Below are 17,151 nucleotides of genomic sequence, written 5' to 3'. Positions count from 1 at the left end.
GACTTGGCCTGACGACAGGTGACTACGAGGGGATCGGGTCGCTGTCTCTTCTCGCGCCCTCGTGGTCACGTGATTCCACATGCAAGAGGGGCGTCAGTCGTGACGTTGCCCACCTCTGTGAGGCCGACAACGGCGAGCCCTTCTACCAGCACCACCATCAGCCCCCGTGGTCAAGAGGCTTCGACGGTGGCGTTCCACGCCAAGGCTGGGAGGTGACCTGTGACCTGGGTTCGAATCCGGGCGCCGGCTGACAGCCAGACAACATCACTCGGCTCCGGGATTCTGATGGTGCACTCTTAAAAATGAACTTCACCGCATAGCGCGCTCCTAGCCAACCACTATCTCGAATGATATCGTTATCTGTCCTGATTTGTTGAAAACGGGAGGCGTACGCCTTTTTGTGTGACAATTATGAACAGCATAAGTGTCACAGAAAGGCGTACGCCTCCCGTTTTCAACAAATCAAGGCAGATAACGATATCATTCGAGATGATGGTTGGCTAGGAGCGTGCTATGCGGTCAGGTTCATTTTTAAGAGTGTGGTGATTGCGTTGGTGGAAGGTCTCGCCGTTGCCGGCCTCACAGAGGTGGGCAACGTCACGACTGAACTTCACCACATAGCACGCTAAAGGCCAACCGTTGCCCAGATTGATATCGCTATCATACCCGATCCGTGGAAAGGACGGGGCGTACGCCCTTTTGTAACAATTATCATAGCTGCATGGGTGCCACAAAAAGGCGTGCGCCTCTAGTTTTCAACAAATCAGGGCAGAGAACGATGTCGTTCGTGCGGACGGTTGGCTAGGAGCGTGCTACACGGTGAAGGTCTGCTTTAAGAGTAATGTCTTCCATTACTTTTAATTAACACGTTAATGTTTAATACTCTACACTTTTAAAAATGAACTTCATCGCATAGCACGCTCCTAGCCAACCATAATCTAAAATGATATCGTTATCTGCCCTGATTTGTTGAAAACGGGAGGCGTACGCCTTTTTTGTGACAATTATGATCAGCATAAGTGTCACAAAAAAAGCGTACACCTCCCGTTTTCAACAAATCAGGGTACGTACCGATATCATTCGAGATGGTGGTTGTCTAGGAGCGTGCTATGGTGCTGAAGTTCATTTTTAAGACATATGCCGGCACAGTTCCCTTAGAAGTCTGCCCCGGAAGCACATTCCCCCAGGTGGTGGTGGTGGTGGTGATAGGGCTTGCCGTTGGGCACATTCCCCCAGGACATGATACGAAATGGCATCTACTTCACCTCCTAACCAACCATCATCTCGAATGACATCGTTCTCTCATCCGATTTGTGGGAAAAAAGGTGGCGTACGCCTCTCACCATTACCACCACCACCTGTTACATAAAGAATAAAAAAATAAATAAAAAATAAACGTTTGCCTTGTGGCTAGGGTATTAGCTTGGCCAACAAATAATAACACTGTTATTCACCAGCTGGCCCGCATTTGCGCCATTTTATCTCGATAATAATTTTTATGCTTGCTTCGAGGAGTCATTTGTGTGTTTTGAACACTTCTATTGACGACGATGACGAAGACGATCACGTCCCAACGGGCGATCAATATCAACTCTTGGAACAGGTATCATCGTTGACCTGATCGTATAGCACTTACAGAAGTTGCAGAACTGACCGGCGAACGCACTGTGGAAGTACCAATAGTCCGAAACACCTAGATGGTGCGAGGTGCGTTAAGTATTGCCGCAACGGAAGATTGACGGTCGGTCCTTTGTGCTCACAGATCTTCCGGCTCTTGAGCGGGCAACGGTTCTCTACTGAGCCCCTCGGATCCCGTGGGAGATTCCTAATGGTACGTAAGTCGGCAAGTGAGCCTTGAGATTAAACCTCATGCGTGAAAGGTGCAATTCTCTGGTTAGCTGGGAGTTCTTGGTATGCGAGTGCTGTTGGTGTGGTGCTACTATATGTCTTCGGTTATTCAGAATGCTCTAACGTACGTATAATGGGTAACCGTCGGTGAGAAGCGTGTGCTTTGACATAGGCAAGCGAGATGCCCCGCAGAAGCAACGCCGAGTGAAAGAAGCAAAAGCCTTCATGACTGCAGTAAGTATTGCATGGCAGTGCTGAGTTTTGCAGAGGACATTCACACATGTGTACTAGTAGATTATAGAAAAATCGCTAATGTGATTATTTTTCTTCTTTTTTTTTCAGGCAGTCCTCTTGATCTTCTGCTATAGATCAGCGTTTTGTCGTGTTTTTTCTTCTTCACTTTTTTATGCGTGCATGTTGTACATGTTTTACATGGCGTATAGAGTGGCAAAAGCTCCCAAATGCATGGCGGTGTGTATTGGTTAATGTCTCGAAACTGTTCTCATGCGCAATATTTAATCGCTACAGGAGAGTTCATAAAGTGCTGGCATTACAAACATGCGGGTAAGGACAACTTCAAATTTGATAACTTTTTTTTTTTTCGCTGGCGGGTGAAATCCTGTCAAACCTGGTAAGGAGGCGCAATACATATAATTTTGCAGCTGTACTTCTTAGTCGTCCACAGTTATTTTGTGAAATAAGGGTGCTTTTTTTACAGGCTCTAAACACCAAGGCGCTGCCTCGTGGCCGACACAAAGCTGCATCGAGAACAACCACTGCGGTGGCACACGTCAATCACCGATCGACATCGAAACTACTAAGGCCGTGCAAGACCAAAGTTTGCCAAAGCTCACTTTCAAAAATTTCGATGCTCCCATGACTGAGTGGGAGTTGATGAACAACGGTCACAGTGGTAGGTTACAAGTTTGCCGGCGTTCAACGCGTCAATGCTGTCTGAACTACAGAGACACACGCGAGCAGTACTTGTCCTGTTCGCGTGTCTTGTACTGCTGCACTAATTGCTAGTTAAAATACGCGTCACCTAGCTACTCCAACCAACTCAGTTTTGTCGTGAATGCTTATATTTGGCGCAGGATATTTTCAGCGTTCTCCGTGTACAAGAATTGCCCACGCGAAAAAAAAAAAAGAAAAACGCGTACGCCATTTTCGAACGCATCTATGACCATTTATAGCATTTATTATTATATTTATTTACGTTAATATTTATTTATTATTATTATATATGGCATTTATGGCCATTTCGCATGGCCACAAAGAGGTGTACGTCCCGCTGCCTCTTCCAATCGGTTCGCCCAGAGCATGTTATAAGGTGAAGTTGTCTTTTTTAGAGTGCATACATCTCATGAGAACTTTGCTGCAGCTGCCTTTAAACCGGGCAAAGACGACAAGACAGAACGCACCGTCAGCGGAGGTCTGCTTCATGGAACCTACGTATTTACTCAATTCCACTTTCACTGGGGATCCAAGAATACCCAAGGCTCGGAACATTTGGTCGACAGCAAGGCTAGCGTAATGGAGGTAAGCGTTATGCACGCTCCGTTTGCGAAGCGAAAATGGCGCTGAAAGACGAAACTCTCGAAGTGGTGTGACGTTTGGGCGCCGTCCAGACCACAACAATGACGTGGCAGGGAGATGAGCTATCATTCGCCACTGAAAATTCGCCTGCAAGGGGCATGGAGGAAGGATAACAACAGCCCTGAGCAGCCGTTCCCAACAGATAGTATGCGTGGGACCCTCTGGCGGTCGCCCGAGTCCAAACTCCCATTACTTCCTGTCCACCACGTGATCTTCTTCTTTCTTTTTTTTTCCCCTGAATTTCGGTTTGCATCACTTTGTTATGTGCATCGGTGTCCGCGTAATTAATTCTGTGCCACACTTCATGCGCGATTCTTCTGTGTTGACCCCCGGACAATACAAGATTCACCCGCAACCACACCCGGGTCCCTTTTCATCCATGAAGGCCGCCATGTTATTTGGGTCACGTGTGAGATTACGTGGTAGACAGGACTATCGGGACCATCCCACAGTCCTACGCACCGGCTGCGAGCGGCGGTTAGGGGGCTAGCACTACGACGGCTCTCCACAGAAAACCATACGAAAGGCCGCTCCTGCGTTTCCTTCCTCCATAACTAGGGGCATGGCTGTGTATCTAGGTGGCGCTGGTACGGCTCGCCGCTGACCAAGCTCTCTGGCCGACTCCGAGCCATCCGGTTGGGACTCCCACTCGTGTCACGGAATGACGTCATACTCTCACATTCTCAAATTTGGAGTGGGAGAGGGCGATGGAGTGAGAGGAGCCAGTAGACCATAGAACTGTCATAATAACTAGAAGCCAAAAGCCAGCGAAGGGGGGCATCTCAACATGTGAGGCGCCATGATCGATACGGTAGGCCTAGCGTTTGACGAACGATGTCTCCTACGAGTTCCGTGCGCCGTTCTTTCATGTCGCAGCACAAGGTTTAATCCGTTCGATATCGTTCCCTAGGGAATCCAAACGCACAGGGGATGGCAGACAAGACGAAAATACTTCGCACACGTCATGGCACACGGAGCCCTGCGGAAGCGACGAACGCACCTTGTCTTCACACGTAGAGAGGCTGTGGCCGAATCCGGGCGAATCCAAAATATCGATCATGGCGCCTCTCGGACTTGGACATTGGGAGAGGGTCTTGCCTACGTACAACTCCTTTGCTCTCCCCCATCACTCTCTCTCTCTCTCTCCCAGCTTTTCTTCTACACAGCCTCTCTCCTTATGATTTCTATGCAGTCCTTCTGATCTAGGTAATGTTTGCACGGGGACTCATCGCTGAGCACGCGTACTCTCCGGCGATTCGGTTGACGTCACGCCACGTGCACGAGGTTCCCTTATCATCGGAAGACTTGCCCCCCTACGGGTTCAAGTAGCCATGTAGTAGCCATGTAGTATAGGAATAATAGGACAACAGGGACACATACGAATATCTCCCAAAGCTGGACAATATGTGAGACGACTTTATGCCTGGAATGCGTTTTAAAGGAATAGAGAGGGCAATCAAAAAAAAAAAAAAAAAGTCAGGTTAAGACGTCTGATGAAAGTATGTGTGTCATTTTACCGAAGAGCGCGAAAGGTTTTGGTGTGTGCAATTTGTTCTCCAGAAAAAAATAAAAAATAAAAATACTCACATAAACATGGCTCCACGCGTTTAACCTTAATTCGTTCCACGTCACCGATGACGTTACAGGGAAAACTCGTTCTGGTTCGCCAGTCAGTGGGGGTCAGCGCCTTCTCCCTTTGCCACCGTAAACCAGTTTTGCCAGTTGTCCCGGAGAATTGGGGATAGAAGGAGAGGCCGAATCATGACTGAGCCAGGAGCAATGCTTTTTCAGAACCCCGAAGGGCCGAGCAGCAGACAACAGCGGAGTAGTAGACAACATTTCTCAGGACCAATCAGCGAGCGTGATCCCTGTAGCGTCTGCGCGAGGGTCCCAAGCAGATCACAGGCCGGTACTGCCCTCCATTGCTGTTACGCACGGTCGCTTTTCGCGGCGTACTTTAAATCCTCGCGTCAATTTCCACTCTATGGCATGAATTACTTCGCATGGTGCATCTTACTGGCCCACTTAACAGGAACTTTATAGGAAGAAAACAGGGTGTTAAAAATGACTTCTGTGCTACTTTAAATTGCAGATGCACATGGTGTTCATGAACAAGAAATATGACACAGCTGACAAGGCCGTGCATAATACTGACGGAATTGCAGTGCTTGCAACGTTCTTTCAGGTATGTGAGTGTCTTGGCAGGTATAGATGAGGGTAAGAGGAGAAAGGAGGAGTCGTTTGAGACGTATAGGGAAGAACATATAGCAGCAACGCGCAATCAGTCTCACTCAAATAAGTGCGACAACGGTAGCGTCTCGAAGGCTGATATAAGACAGTCGTCGAAAAAGAAAGACAACGGCGGGTATCGAACCACACACCTCTCGATTGCCGGTCTATGCCTTTGTATGTCCTTCATGTAGTATCTCCTTCGGAACAAGGACAAGAGGCAGACAAGAGGGACGAGGAGAATGGGATATTTTTCAATGTGGACCGCCACTTAAAAACACACGGAAGGTCTGTCTACTAATCTCTGATTCATCGAACGTTGTCACACTAATGATTCACCTTCTTTGTTTCCGTAGGTCGTGCGCAGAGTGAAATAGCTAATCAACCTCATGCCAAAAAAAAAAAAAAGCCAATCAGCTGAAAAGCTAAAAATCAGCTAGAAATCAGTTAAAAATCAACTGAAATTCAGATGAAAAGCAGCTAACTCAGCTAAAAAATCAGCTAAAAACAGCTCAATCAGCTAACGATTAGCTGAAAAGTCACATCAGCTAGAAATTAGCTGAAAAGTCACATCAGCTAGAAATTAGCTAAAATATCAGCTAAATAGTCATTAGCTAAAATATCAGCTAAATAGTCATTAGCTAAAATATCAGCTAAACAGTCATTAGCTAAAAGATCAGCTCAAAATTACATCAGCAGCAATTACATAAATCAGCGACATCAGCTAAAAATCACTTAAATTAGCTAAAAATCTCATGAGCTAATCAACTAACTCAGCTAAAAATCAACTAAAGGATAAGCTGAAATCACACCAGCTACAACACATACATCAGCTAATCAACAAACTCAGCTTAGGCTCTTGCTGCCGTTCTTGGGAACAATAAACTCATTCATTCATCCGTTCATTAAATCAGCTAAAAATTATATAAGCCAACTTAGCTAAAAATCTGCAAAAGTATCAGCAGAAAATTACAACAGCTAAAATACCAAATTACATAGATGAGCTAAAAATAAGCTGAAATCGGCTACATAACCTAAACATTACATAAGCTAAAATCACACAAATCGGCTACATCAGCTAAAATCACATAAAAACACATCAGCTGAGTCAGAAATCAGCTAAATCAGGTTTCAAATCAGCTAAAAATCACATCAGCTAACTCAGCTAAAATAAGCTAAAAATCATATAAGCTAATTAGCTAAAATCAGCTAAAATATCAGCAGAAAATCACATCAGCTAAAATACCAAATTATATATATATATATCAGGTAAAAATCAGCTAAAATCAGCTAAATTAGCTAAACGCCACATGTCAGTTAAATCAGCTAAAATTTGCTAAAATATCAGCAAGGATCACATAAGCTAAAATCACATAAATAGGCTACGTCAGCTAAAATCACATGTCATAAAATCACATCAGCTGGATCAGCTAGTTTGGCTAAATATCGGCTAAATCAGCTTACAAATCAGCTAAAAATTAGCTAAAAATCAGCTAAGAACATAAATTAACTAAAAGTAATCTAAAACCAGCTAAAATCATCAGCTAAATCAGCTAACTCAGTTTAAAAATAATCTAAATCATCAACTAAATGAACCACAATCAGCTAATGATCAGCTGAGGATCACATAAGCTAACTCAGCTAAATGACGTAAAAATGGCATCAGCTAGCCTAAAAGCACATAAATCAGGTACGTCTAAAAATCAGCTGAATTAACTAAAAATTAGCTAAAATGTTAGCTAAAAACCACAAAAGCTAAAATCGCATCAGCTAAATTCTCACAAATCGGCTACATCAGCTAAATCAGCTAAAAATTATCTAGAATAGCAGCTAAAAGACATATCAGCTAGCTCAGCTAAAAATCAGCTAAATAAGCTAAAGATCAGCAAAAGTAGCTAAAAATAAGCTAAGTTATCTAACAATCAACTAAAATATCAGCTGAAATCACATCAGCTAAAATGATGAATTACATAAATCAGCTAAAATTGAACAAAAAATCACATCAGCTAAATCAGCGTAAAATTAGCTAAAATATCGGCTAAAATCACATCAGCTAAATCAGCTAGCCTGGCTAAATAAGGTTATGATTAGCTACATCAACTAAAAACACAAATTAGCTAAAAACCATATCAGCTAATCAACTAACTCAGCTAAAGACCACATCAGCTAAATCAGCTTAATCTGTTTAAAAATCAGATAAATCAGCTAAAATCAGCTGATTTAGCTAAAATTAGCTAAAATATCAGCTAACAATCACATAAGCTAAAGTCACATAAATCAGCTAAAAATTACATCAGCTAACTCAGCTAAAAAATCAGCTAGCTATCACATTAACTATATCAGCTAACTCATCTAAAAATCAGATAAATCAGATAAAATCACACCAGCTAAGTCTGCTTAAAATTAGCAAAAATATCAGCTAAAATCACATCAGCTAATCCACTAACTCAGCTAAAAATCAGCTAAATAATCAGATAAAATCAACTAAAAACCAGCTAAAATTACATCAGCTATATCAGCTAAAAACAGCTAAAAATTATGAGCTACCTTAGCTAAAAAGAAGTTAAAGTGGCTAGATCAGCTAAAATATCAACTGAAAATCACGTCAGCTAAAATATCAACTGAAAATCACGTCAGCTAAAATAACAAATTACATAAATCAGCTCCAAATTACATCTATAATCTCATAAATAAGCTACATCAGCTAAAAAATCAGCTAAATCTGCTAAAGCTCACATAAGCTAGATCAGCAAAATTTGCTAAAATATCGGCTAAAAATCACATCAGCTAACTCAGCTAAAGGTCAGCTAAAAATCACATCAGCTAACTCACCACAAAATCGGCTAAATCTGCTTAAAAATGAACTGAACCAACTAAAAATCACATAAGCTATTTTAGCTAAAAATAGCTAAAATACCAGCTAAAAATCACATCAGCTAAAATGTCATAATCAGCTAACTGAGCTAAACTGTCAGCTAATGCTAAAAAGCTAATCAGCCTCATACCTAAAAATATTTACCGAGTTAAAAAAAATAGCTGTATTTGATCAACGGAAGTGTATACTGTCGCAGAACTAATTTTCGAGTTAGTCGGAACGACCCACATTTTTCGGTGTTCCCCCTTCTTCCCCCTAGAGTCCCCTTCCTTTTGTGCCGGTGTCCAAATAATGGAATATTTCACTCCGCGAGGACTAATGTTGCTGCTGTAGTGCCCCTTTAATTACTTTACAGGTCTGCTCGTAAACTCAGCCGACGAGACCGACGCGTGTAAAAGAAGGCTCCTGTGTGATGACATTTGTTGTGGCTTTCTCTCTCTCTCTCACACTGCAGGTCGGGACGAACTCGCGTGGTCTGGACACGTTGGCGGCTCATCTTTCGGAGATTACGACGCCGGGCAACATTTACAAGGGACTCCCCGCCGAAAAAGTGTCTTTACTAGACCTCCTGCCAACGAACACAAATGATTTCTACACTTACGAAGGTTCCCTAACGACGCCACCATGCTGGGAAGCTGTCACGTGGACCGTCTTCCGCGAACGGTCGGAGATCAAGCAGAGTCAGGTAAGCCATACAAGAGGAGTCTTCCCTCTGTCGATAAGGTAGCACCGTTACGAATGTACGGACGGCGGTCATTACTTCCATATAGGAGGCGGCCATTAACGCCATGATTAACCGTCAGTGCTCCAATGGTGTTGCATCGTGCGCAGAAAAATGTTATTTTGCAATTTTGACTCTATGGTTAGTACTCGATTACGTGGAGTCCCTTGTTGACACACACCATTAAAACAGAACCATACTGCGTAAAACGCTCCTATAGCCAACTATAATCCCGAACGACATTGCTCTCACTCTCTTACGCCGTTTTGTGACACTTATGGAGTTATGTTAAGTGCACGACCTACTAGATTATAACGGCCATGTCAGCGGCACCCCTTCACAGCGCCGCATTTGGAAGATAGCGGTGGCGCTACTGATCGGCGGGTTATTACTTGTGTGACGACCGTCCTTCCGTATGGGAAGAGACGGGCACAAATACAAAATGCGGGATCGGACACCGGGTATAGGGGAAACCAGACAGATAACAGCAAGTGCAAAGATAAAACGTTTAATAATGGATCTCGCAAATTAATGCAATACAGAAGGTATATAGATACAAGCTTAAAAGTATTACGATACTCGGATACCGAAGTGCCGTAAATGTGGAGCACAGCAAAATGAGCTACAGCACACATGCTCACAGCAACGGTGAGCAAAAAGAGCTCACCGTTGAAGATACAAATCTGTCAGTTCAGGCGTTCACAAGAAGCGAAGTCGAAGTCGCACTTGGCAAGGTGGCTCTAGACGTGGACACACAGTCCCTCGAGGACACTTTCGGCACAAATATCTGTTCTGGCTTCCGCGAAGGAAGAAATGGACTGAAGAAATTGCGACGGTAGACTGTCGTACAGGTAGGCTCACCACGGAGTTATTCTTTTGGACACAGGCAGACGGTCTGTTGACGACAACTTTCGGCGTGGGACGTACCGATGCCGTCTTCTGGGCTACCGTCGTCAGGACGAGCTCGTTGCACTCTGCTAGCTGTAGTCCTGTCTTGACATTGGCTGACAGTCTCTGGACATGGAGAGGCAGTCTGTCGACGACATATTTCAGCGTGTGGCGTACTGATGCCGTCCTCTGAGCTGCCGTCTTCTGAGCCGGGCTCAGTGAAGCCGACTCGCTGTGCTCTCTCGCTGTGAACTCTCTCTGGGGGGCTCTCTGCCCTGAGCCATTGCGTTATATATCCTCTGCCTTCTTTGTTAGGAGTCGGCGAGGAGATCTCACGATCGCTCTCCACGGATTCGAGTTACATTAAGAATATTGCTTCGCAAGAGGTTGACCTTTGGGGACCCCTGGTCCATAAGATATCCGTTGCGTGACGCACATACGTTCTGGGAACACTTGCATTCGAGAGGACTCACAGGTTTGCAAAAGGATGTGGCTTCACGAGGGGCTCACCTTTGGGAGACCCCTGATCTATAAGATCTTACGTTATGGGAACACTTCGATTCAAGATTATTCATTGGCTTGCGCTGGGAAGGAATATTGTTCTCGCTGACCCACGAGGGCAAGTCGTCCACACGATACATAAGTCACTAGCCACGTTCGTTAAACACTCGAGAGAACATTTATTTACGCCCAAGAGGATTCGCAGTTTTGCGTCAAGAAGGAACACCACACCCACTGACCTGGGGGGAATTGGTCCACATGATGCCTAATGTTGAGGCACGTTCACGGGAACACTTGCGTTAAAAATAATTTAAGATCCGCGCCAAGATGAAATATTGTGGTCTCTCTGACAGTGTGATGAATAACGGCACAAACGCCATGGTATGAAGCTCTACACTTTGCCTTGGCAGGCTAGGAAAGGACGAACAACTGGATTCGTCGTAATAAGATCCCATGTCGATCCCACTGCACACAGATGCAGAAAAGGAGGCATGAAGTAACAGTAAATCACATCCCGAGGGAAAGAAGTGTCCGCTGGAAGAGTGTCGTTTTCACAAGAAAGAATGTCATGTTCACAAAGAAGGTCCCAAGTGGGTCTGTTCTTGTACCCATGAAATGCAGCAATAATCGACTGCCAGCGATTACTGTTGGCACATACACATCACGAGCATCCCACTTGCTCAATTTCTGCAATACTTTGTACTTCAGCTTACCTTAGTATATTTGTACAAGCGGTGAATGTCTCACGGGAGATGCTTCTTTATGAAGTTGATTATTATCATCATTCTACGCGTTTTCATAGGAGATGTTGCTGTCGTCTGCTACGGTAGCCGTACGTCCGCTTCTGCGCGTTCAAAATTCAAATTTCCATTGTCCAACCATGATGTAGATCTCGCGGGTCGATGAGTAGCGCCCCTAGCGGATAGTGCGGACGGGCTCCTCATAGGGGTTGACGATTATGACATGGTCGTTATAACCTAGTAGGTCGTGGTATAGGTGTCGCAAACCCTGCCTGCCGGGTGGCCTGCCGTGATCATGATCGAGTTCAGAACTGTTGGGTACCAGTGAGAACGGGGATAAGTCGATAGTTTTTAAGCGTCCGTTTTCATTGATGGGGACACCACTGTAAAGGAAGTTCCACCGCAATCCAGAAGAAAGCGTATATTGATGCATGGTGGCTGCCAGACAGCTATTATGGTTGCACATACGCTTACAGTTCTCGTGCTTTCGAAATCGAAACAGAGGACACTAATTCCTGAATAATTCTCTCTGACATTTTTCAGCTCGACGGATACCGGAAGTTGAATGACATGGAAGACATTCACATCTCCAACAACTATCGCCCTCCACAGGCCATGAATGGCCGAGTAGTAAAAACCACCTTTGCGCCATAATGGAATACAGAGACGACGAAAAAAAATTGACGATGACTTGCACGTTGTCTTGGTACTTCATTACGTTACTACTCATTACGTACTTCATTACAGGGTTCATTGCGTTCATGTATTCATGTGTATTTGAGGGACCATGCAGTGTAACACGTCCTCCATCTATTTCGTATTTTTGGCTGCACCGGTTGGCACCAAAATCTGTCTGGCGTCCCTGTATACAAGACGAACGATGGCCGTAGCTCAAAGGGACAACACGAAAGGTTTCTCATCTGCAAGGGCTTCAGAATTACTTGCACTCTGTTGACTTCACTCTGTGAGTCTGCCGGGAGTGCCATTTATACGCGGCACGTCAACAGACTCCACCGAAGCGGCCCGGGAGTACGTGGTCAACGGCACGTTGTCCCAAGTGTGAGAATCGCGTCTTTCAGGCAATCCGTAGTTTTCGACGCCGGCAATACTCGGAATAAACTCACCGCCGGCCACCCACAGCAGAGTGCAACCGAAAAGATGCGAGTTGTGTATTTGTTTGGGGCGTCCCGTTGGTCTTCCAGGTACAAGAGCTGTTTGAAAAGACCCCTTTGACAGCTCAACGCCGCCAGGTAGCGCCAGCGCACGTAAACCCGTCTTGTTCCCAGCAGACCTTCCGGTTTGCGCCGTTTGCTTGCAAACATTGTCTGAGGTATTCTATTGTAGCTTTATGGAGACTTTGCATGGGGAGAAGGATTTCACGGTCGTCTCCCTCTGCCTAATTCACTACAAAAGGTGTAGTGAATTGTAGTGAAGTCTAGTGAAGGTGTAGTGACGTCACTGGTGTAGTGTGCCTTGAAATTATTGCGAAGGAGAAAATGACACATGGTATATTACAATAAGAAACATAATATGGACATCTATAATATAATAGAATAAATTATACATTTGATTGTCGAGCATTGACACTGACTGAGGCACTGTATGAGAATGGGCGATGAAAACGTTGATCAACGTGTTTCTACATGTGTAGAGGATGCGATGTGTACGTTACATGGAATTTGTATCGAAAGTGATGTGAGCAGTAGGCAATTACCTGGGGTGTGCCCTATGAACAAGACAAAAGTCTGCAGGGACTCTTATACTATCCCTGGAGAGTTCGAAAACGGCAGTGGGATACAGTGACGGAACATGATTTATGACTTTTGAATTTTTGTCACAGATCCCGTGAAGGCCACGATATAGATTTCGTTTTGCTAGTACAGTCAAACTCCTTTACAACGAAGCTCAGGGGACAGCAAAAAAAAAAAAAAAAAAATCGCAGTAAAGGAATTTTCGTTAAAAAGGATGTCCATTATTGGACCTATAGGCTCCAGCGGGACCGCAAAAAAAATTTGCTGTAGGAGTTTGACTGTATATCATACTAGCAGCTAGAGAACGAAGGTTTTTGGTACATAGCTCGATTAGTCTACGGCGAATTTGAAAATCTTTTATTCTGACGTCGCATCATCCCAATGACTGTTTTGCCTGGAATACTGATGATTTAAAGCAGCAATGAAACACTCCTCCCTAAACTTTCCGATGTTGGCTACGCGAATGACGATGGAATGAGGTGTATTCACACAACAAACAGCATGCGCTCTTGCGCAGAAACAATGATATGGCCTGTATGAAGGGAATTGCCTCAGAACGAGAGCCGCCGATATTTCGAATAGAGACTGTTGTTCTTCTGGTACTGGGCTGTTACTCTTCTGCCCAGAAGAACAACAGTCTCTGTTCGAAATATCTGCGGCTTTCGCCTAAGGAAATTCCCTTCATACTTCCCTATACCGGTTCGCTGGATTTCTATCCGTCTATGAGTGCTATGGCCCGTTGCTCGCGAGATATGTCTTTGGTCTCCAAAGCCTCAGTCTTTTCTCTGGATCCCGTAAGAGAATGAGTGAGGTCCACGTCACTCCGTGACGCAGCAGGACCCAATTGGGGGTGGGACGTGGCCGTGCGCTGCAGACGAATATTCGGCGAGAAATGTGACGGAACAATTCAACGAATCAAGCAGGGTTTGGAGGAACCCTAAATGTCGTTTCACTGCTCCTTTAAACTACGAATCCGTAAGATACATCTGCTTCAAACATCTCTGTGGAAGCTCGCTGAAAGCGAAGCTTCCGGAAGCTCCTGGAAGTCTGTGTCCGTATGGTTTGGGGGGACTAGATACGTTGTTGCAACCATTAGGTCCTTTCAGGACTAAATGCACGGACGTTTATGCGGAGCTCAGTGGCTATTTACAGTGCTGGGGTGCAAAGCTCAGGGTCAGGGGAGTAAACTAGAGAGTGATTGCAATCTAAGGGGGACTAGAAGCTGTAATTGCTCCCTAATATACTCTCCCTCTCTCTCTCAGAGTATGCTTGGATAAACTAATGGATGTTTGGAGAAAAAATGTGAAGATGGTGTTTCTACAAGTGTGGATCGCCAACGCAGTAAAAAGCTGAGTGCTCCACTGACCGCTCGGGATCGAAAGAGCAAATTTGGGGGAAATTTGAAATGTTGATCTAGAAATAAGATAAAGAGAAAAGGGAAGGGAAGCGTGCTAAAGTTTGTGTACTGGACGACAAGATATAAGATTGATAACACTGAAGGAAAACCGAAAGGTAAGTGTCAGGGCATAGCAGACGTAGCTTAAAAGGACAGGCTCGATGTTAGCGTTATGAAGGCTGGCAATTCAGGGCTAACGGCAGCTGGAGATTCTTGGCACCATGTTCTTTGTAGCTGGACACTTCGAGGGTTTCACCCAAGTGCTGATATTAGAGTCAGCCCGATCCTATCCTTTGGGCTTCGAGTCCTGGTTTTTCTTGTAGGGTCGCTTTCTTCTGTCACTCGATGCTTCCCGGTCTCGATCATGATCCGCAGAGTCGCCACCATCTTCTTCTTCTTCTTCGTCCTAAAAGTATACAACACAGTGATCATTATAAGCCATGATAAGAGATCCTACCTCGCTTTTGAGGGTCGGCTGTATTAAAGATGATGCTTGTCGATGATCCCATGTTTGATACACATTGCAGTTCACACATTCGAACCTTTTATTCCGGACTAAAGAAAATGCAATTTCCTGTAGTTCGTTTTATTATATCAAACTCGTTTCAAAGACTTGGTACGCGAAGTAGTATACGTATGCCATCAGTGAAAATTGCGAGCTGCCGCGAATTTTCGCAAGAACCCGCAAAACTTCATAGTTTCGAAGTCTCCAAGAACAGATGACGTCACCTGGCATTCTGGCGCCTGTATTCTAGCAACAGCACACACTTGCCGCGTCACGTTAGAAGACTGGCGTCTGTATCATAGCAACCAGCGCACGCACTTTGCCGTTCTCCGGGCCATCACGTTAGAGGATTGAGAGTCGCCCCCGGTAAGGAGACGTAAAGCTACATCGAAGGAGCAACGTTGCCAGACGGATGGTAGATTGCGCACACTGTGACGTCCTACTTTTCAAATCTAGAAATTAATTGTGAAAACATTACCGCATCACACGGGGAAAAATACTTTGGAAGAGGTTGAAACACACAGGTTGCAGTAACATACACTAGGTAGGACTCTGAAGACGTAGGAGATTTAGTTCGTAGAGACATACAGAACTTAGGGTTAGGAGCTTTCGGTTTTTACGTTAGGGCGGATTCGGGGCATGTTTTCCGGTGTTTGTTCTTTTTTCTTCATTAAATCGGCGTTTTAAAGTGAGTTTTTCTGGCGTGTGGATGGTTTACCCTGCACTTATCGGCGATTATCAAGGTCGTCCACGCAGGTCATCCCACCCACGGAAAGGCACGTCAAAAGCAAAGAAAAAAAACGGAACGAACACCAGCCGACTCGTTTCGTTAAATTAATTGAACGCGTGCAGCGATTAATCCCCTAATCTTTCCTGGGACATTAATTTGTATACGGTGTTTTCCGGTTAAAACCGAAAACGCGGAATCCTATACATGGTACACGTATGCTTGGGCCCTGCAGAATCGCAAACATCATTTATTCTGACATTTCAATGGTGTTAGAGGAGCAATGAGGTGACATTTAACGTCACTCGAAATCCTGCCTCATCTCTTAAGCTGTCCACCAGGAGTCGTCATGCAAAATATTTTCGCTCTCGGCGGTTCGTTAGAGCTGTGCAGTCGAATTAACAAAAAAAAACAAAGAAAAAAACACTCAGAGAAAGCGGCCGCGGACGGCCGACACGATGCTCTCGTGACGTAGTGAAGGCTCCGTGCTTTGTTTTTTTTTTTTTTTCTCCGCAGCTTAAGCGCCGCTTGTACATACTTGAGCTGTGCCTCTGTACGTCGCTGGTCACGTGAGGGGGTAGCATACGTCACGACGTCCTCTCGTTCTGCGATGCGCTCTTTTCACGAGGAAAAGGATTTTTCAAAGGTGTGTGTGGAACGGAGCTCTCGCGCTCGCTCAGTAGGTGACCTGCGCTCATCGTTCAACAGAAACGAGAGTGTTATCCTGTTTCAAAATTAAAATCACCACACCAGTTGTTTCACTTCGTCACATGCAGTGGTATCATGTACACTGTTACCGTCAGTTAAGAGTGCTTACGCTATTTGTACCCACTGTACCCACCCCAACCTGCACTTTTCTAGAAATCGAACACCATTCCGATTGTAGTCAACTGTCCTGGTGGGGACAGTGGTGTGCTGACCGTTTTTGTAATTTAGCTATTGATTAAATTGATGTACCGAGTAAGCTATGCGAGAAATACTTCGTACTGCCATTTTAGGCGTTTCGGTTGAGTAAGAAGTTGATTACTGATCATCACTGTAATTAACTGCCGTGTTAATGCGGGGTGACCTTCCGCAAACCTATCCACAAATTCACAAATTCTTTATTGGTAACGGAATGATGGACGCTGTTAAAGCTCGAGCCTTCATGCAGATGTAACTTTGTACATCTGCAAGACGGTATGTAACGGTACATCTGTATAGATTATTAAGGTTCTTGCTGCGGTGAAACACGTCACCCCATCGTCATTCCTGCAGTTGTTGCTGCTGACGAAACATCTCGAGTGACTCGCGGCTGAGACATTGCGTGCTTGAGTGCATTGGGTTGGTGCTTGTGACAGAGGCAGCAATGTGGGCCTCGAGGGTATACAGTGG

At 44.9% G+C, this 17,151-nt stretch overlaps 1 protein-coding gene across 4 annotated transcripts; it reads left to right on the top strand.

Annotated features, from left to right (window-relative positions):
* The first annotated feature begins 1,543 nt into the window (after positions 1 to 1,543).
* LOC135370225 (carbonic anhydrase 2-like) lies at positions 1,544 to 12,094 on the top strand. 4 transcript variants are annotated; one of them, XM_064603930.1, is made up of 10 exons: positions 1,560 to 1,700; positions 1,763 to 1,831; positions 2,021 to 2,082; positions 2,191 to 2,319; positions 2,377 to 2,412; positions 2,567 to 2,761; positions 3,230 to 3,387; positions 5,537 to 5,629; positions 9,003 to 9,233; positions 11,942 to 12,094. In XM_064603930.1, the coding sequence occupies exons 4-10, from the start codon at positions 2,310 to 2,312 to the stop codon at positions 12,050 to 12,052; spliced, it is 834 nt and encodes a 277-aa protein (XP_064460000.1). In that variant the 5' UTR covers positions 1,560 to 1,700; positions 1,763 to 1,831; positions 2,021 to 2,082; positions 2,191 to 2,309; the 3' UTR covers positions 12,053 to 12,094. The 4 variants fall into 4 exon arrangements, with proteins under 4 accessions (XP_064459999.1, XP_064460000.1, XP_064459997.1 ...); XM_064603929.1 differs by having other exon boundaries at positions 1,544 to 1,603; positions 2,191 to 2,412; XM_064603927.1 differs by having other exon boundaries at positions 2,191 to 2,412.
* Positions 12,095 to 17,151: the final 5,057 nt, after the last annotated feature.

Source organism: Ornithodoros turicata, chromosome 10, assembly GCF_037126465.1.
Source record: "Ornithodoros turicata isolate Travis chromosome 10, ASM3712646v1, whole genome shotgun sequence".
In the NCBI taxonomy this organism is placed as follows: Eukaryota; Metazoa; Arthropoda; class Arachnida; order Ixodida; family Argasidae; genus Ornithodoros; species Ornithodoros turicata.
The sequence above is the reverse complement of the archived record's forward strand: the minus strand, read 5'-3'. Positions and strand labels throughout refer to the sequence as shown.

Excerpts from the sequence above, each read along its gene's own strand:
- LOC135370225 (XM_064603929.1), top strand. The coding sequence starts at position 2,310 with ATGCATGGCGGTGTGTATTGGTTAATGTCTCGAAACTGTTCTCATGCG. Across the intron at positions 2,413-2,566 it reads CTGGCATTACAAACATGCGG|GCTCTAAACACCAAGGCGCT; the intron begins GTAAGGACAACT and ends CTTTTTTTACAG. Across the intron at positions 9,234-11,941 it reads CGGAGATCAAGCAGAGTCAG|CTCGACGGATACCGGAAGTT; the intron begins GTAAGCCATACA and ends GACATTTTTCAG.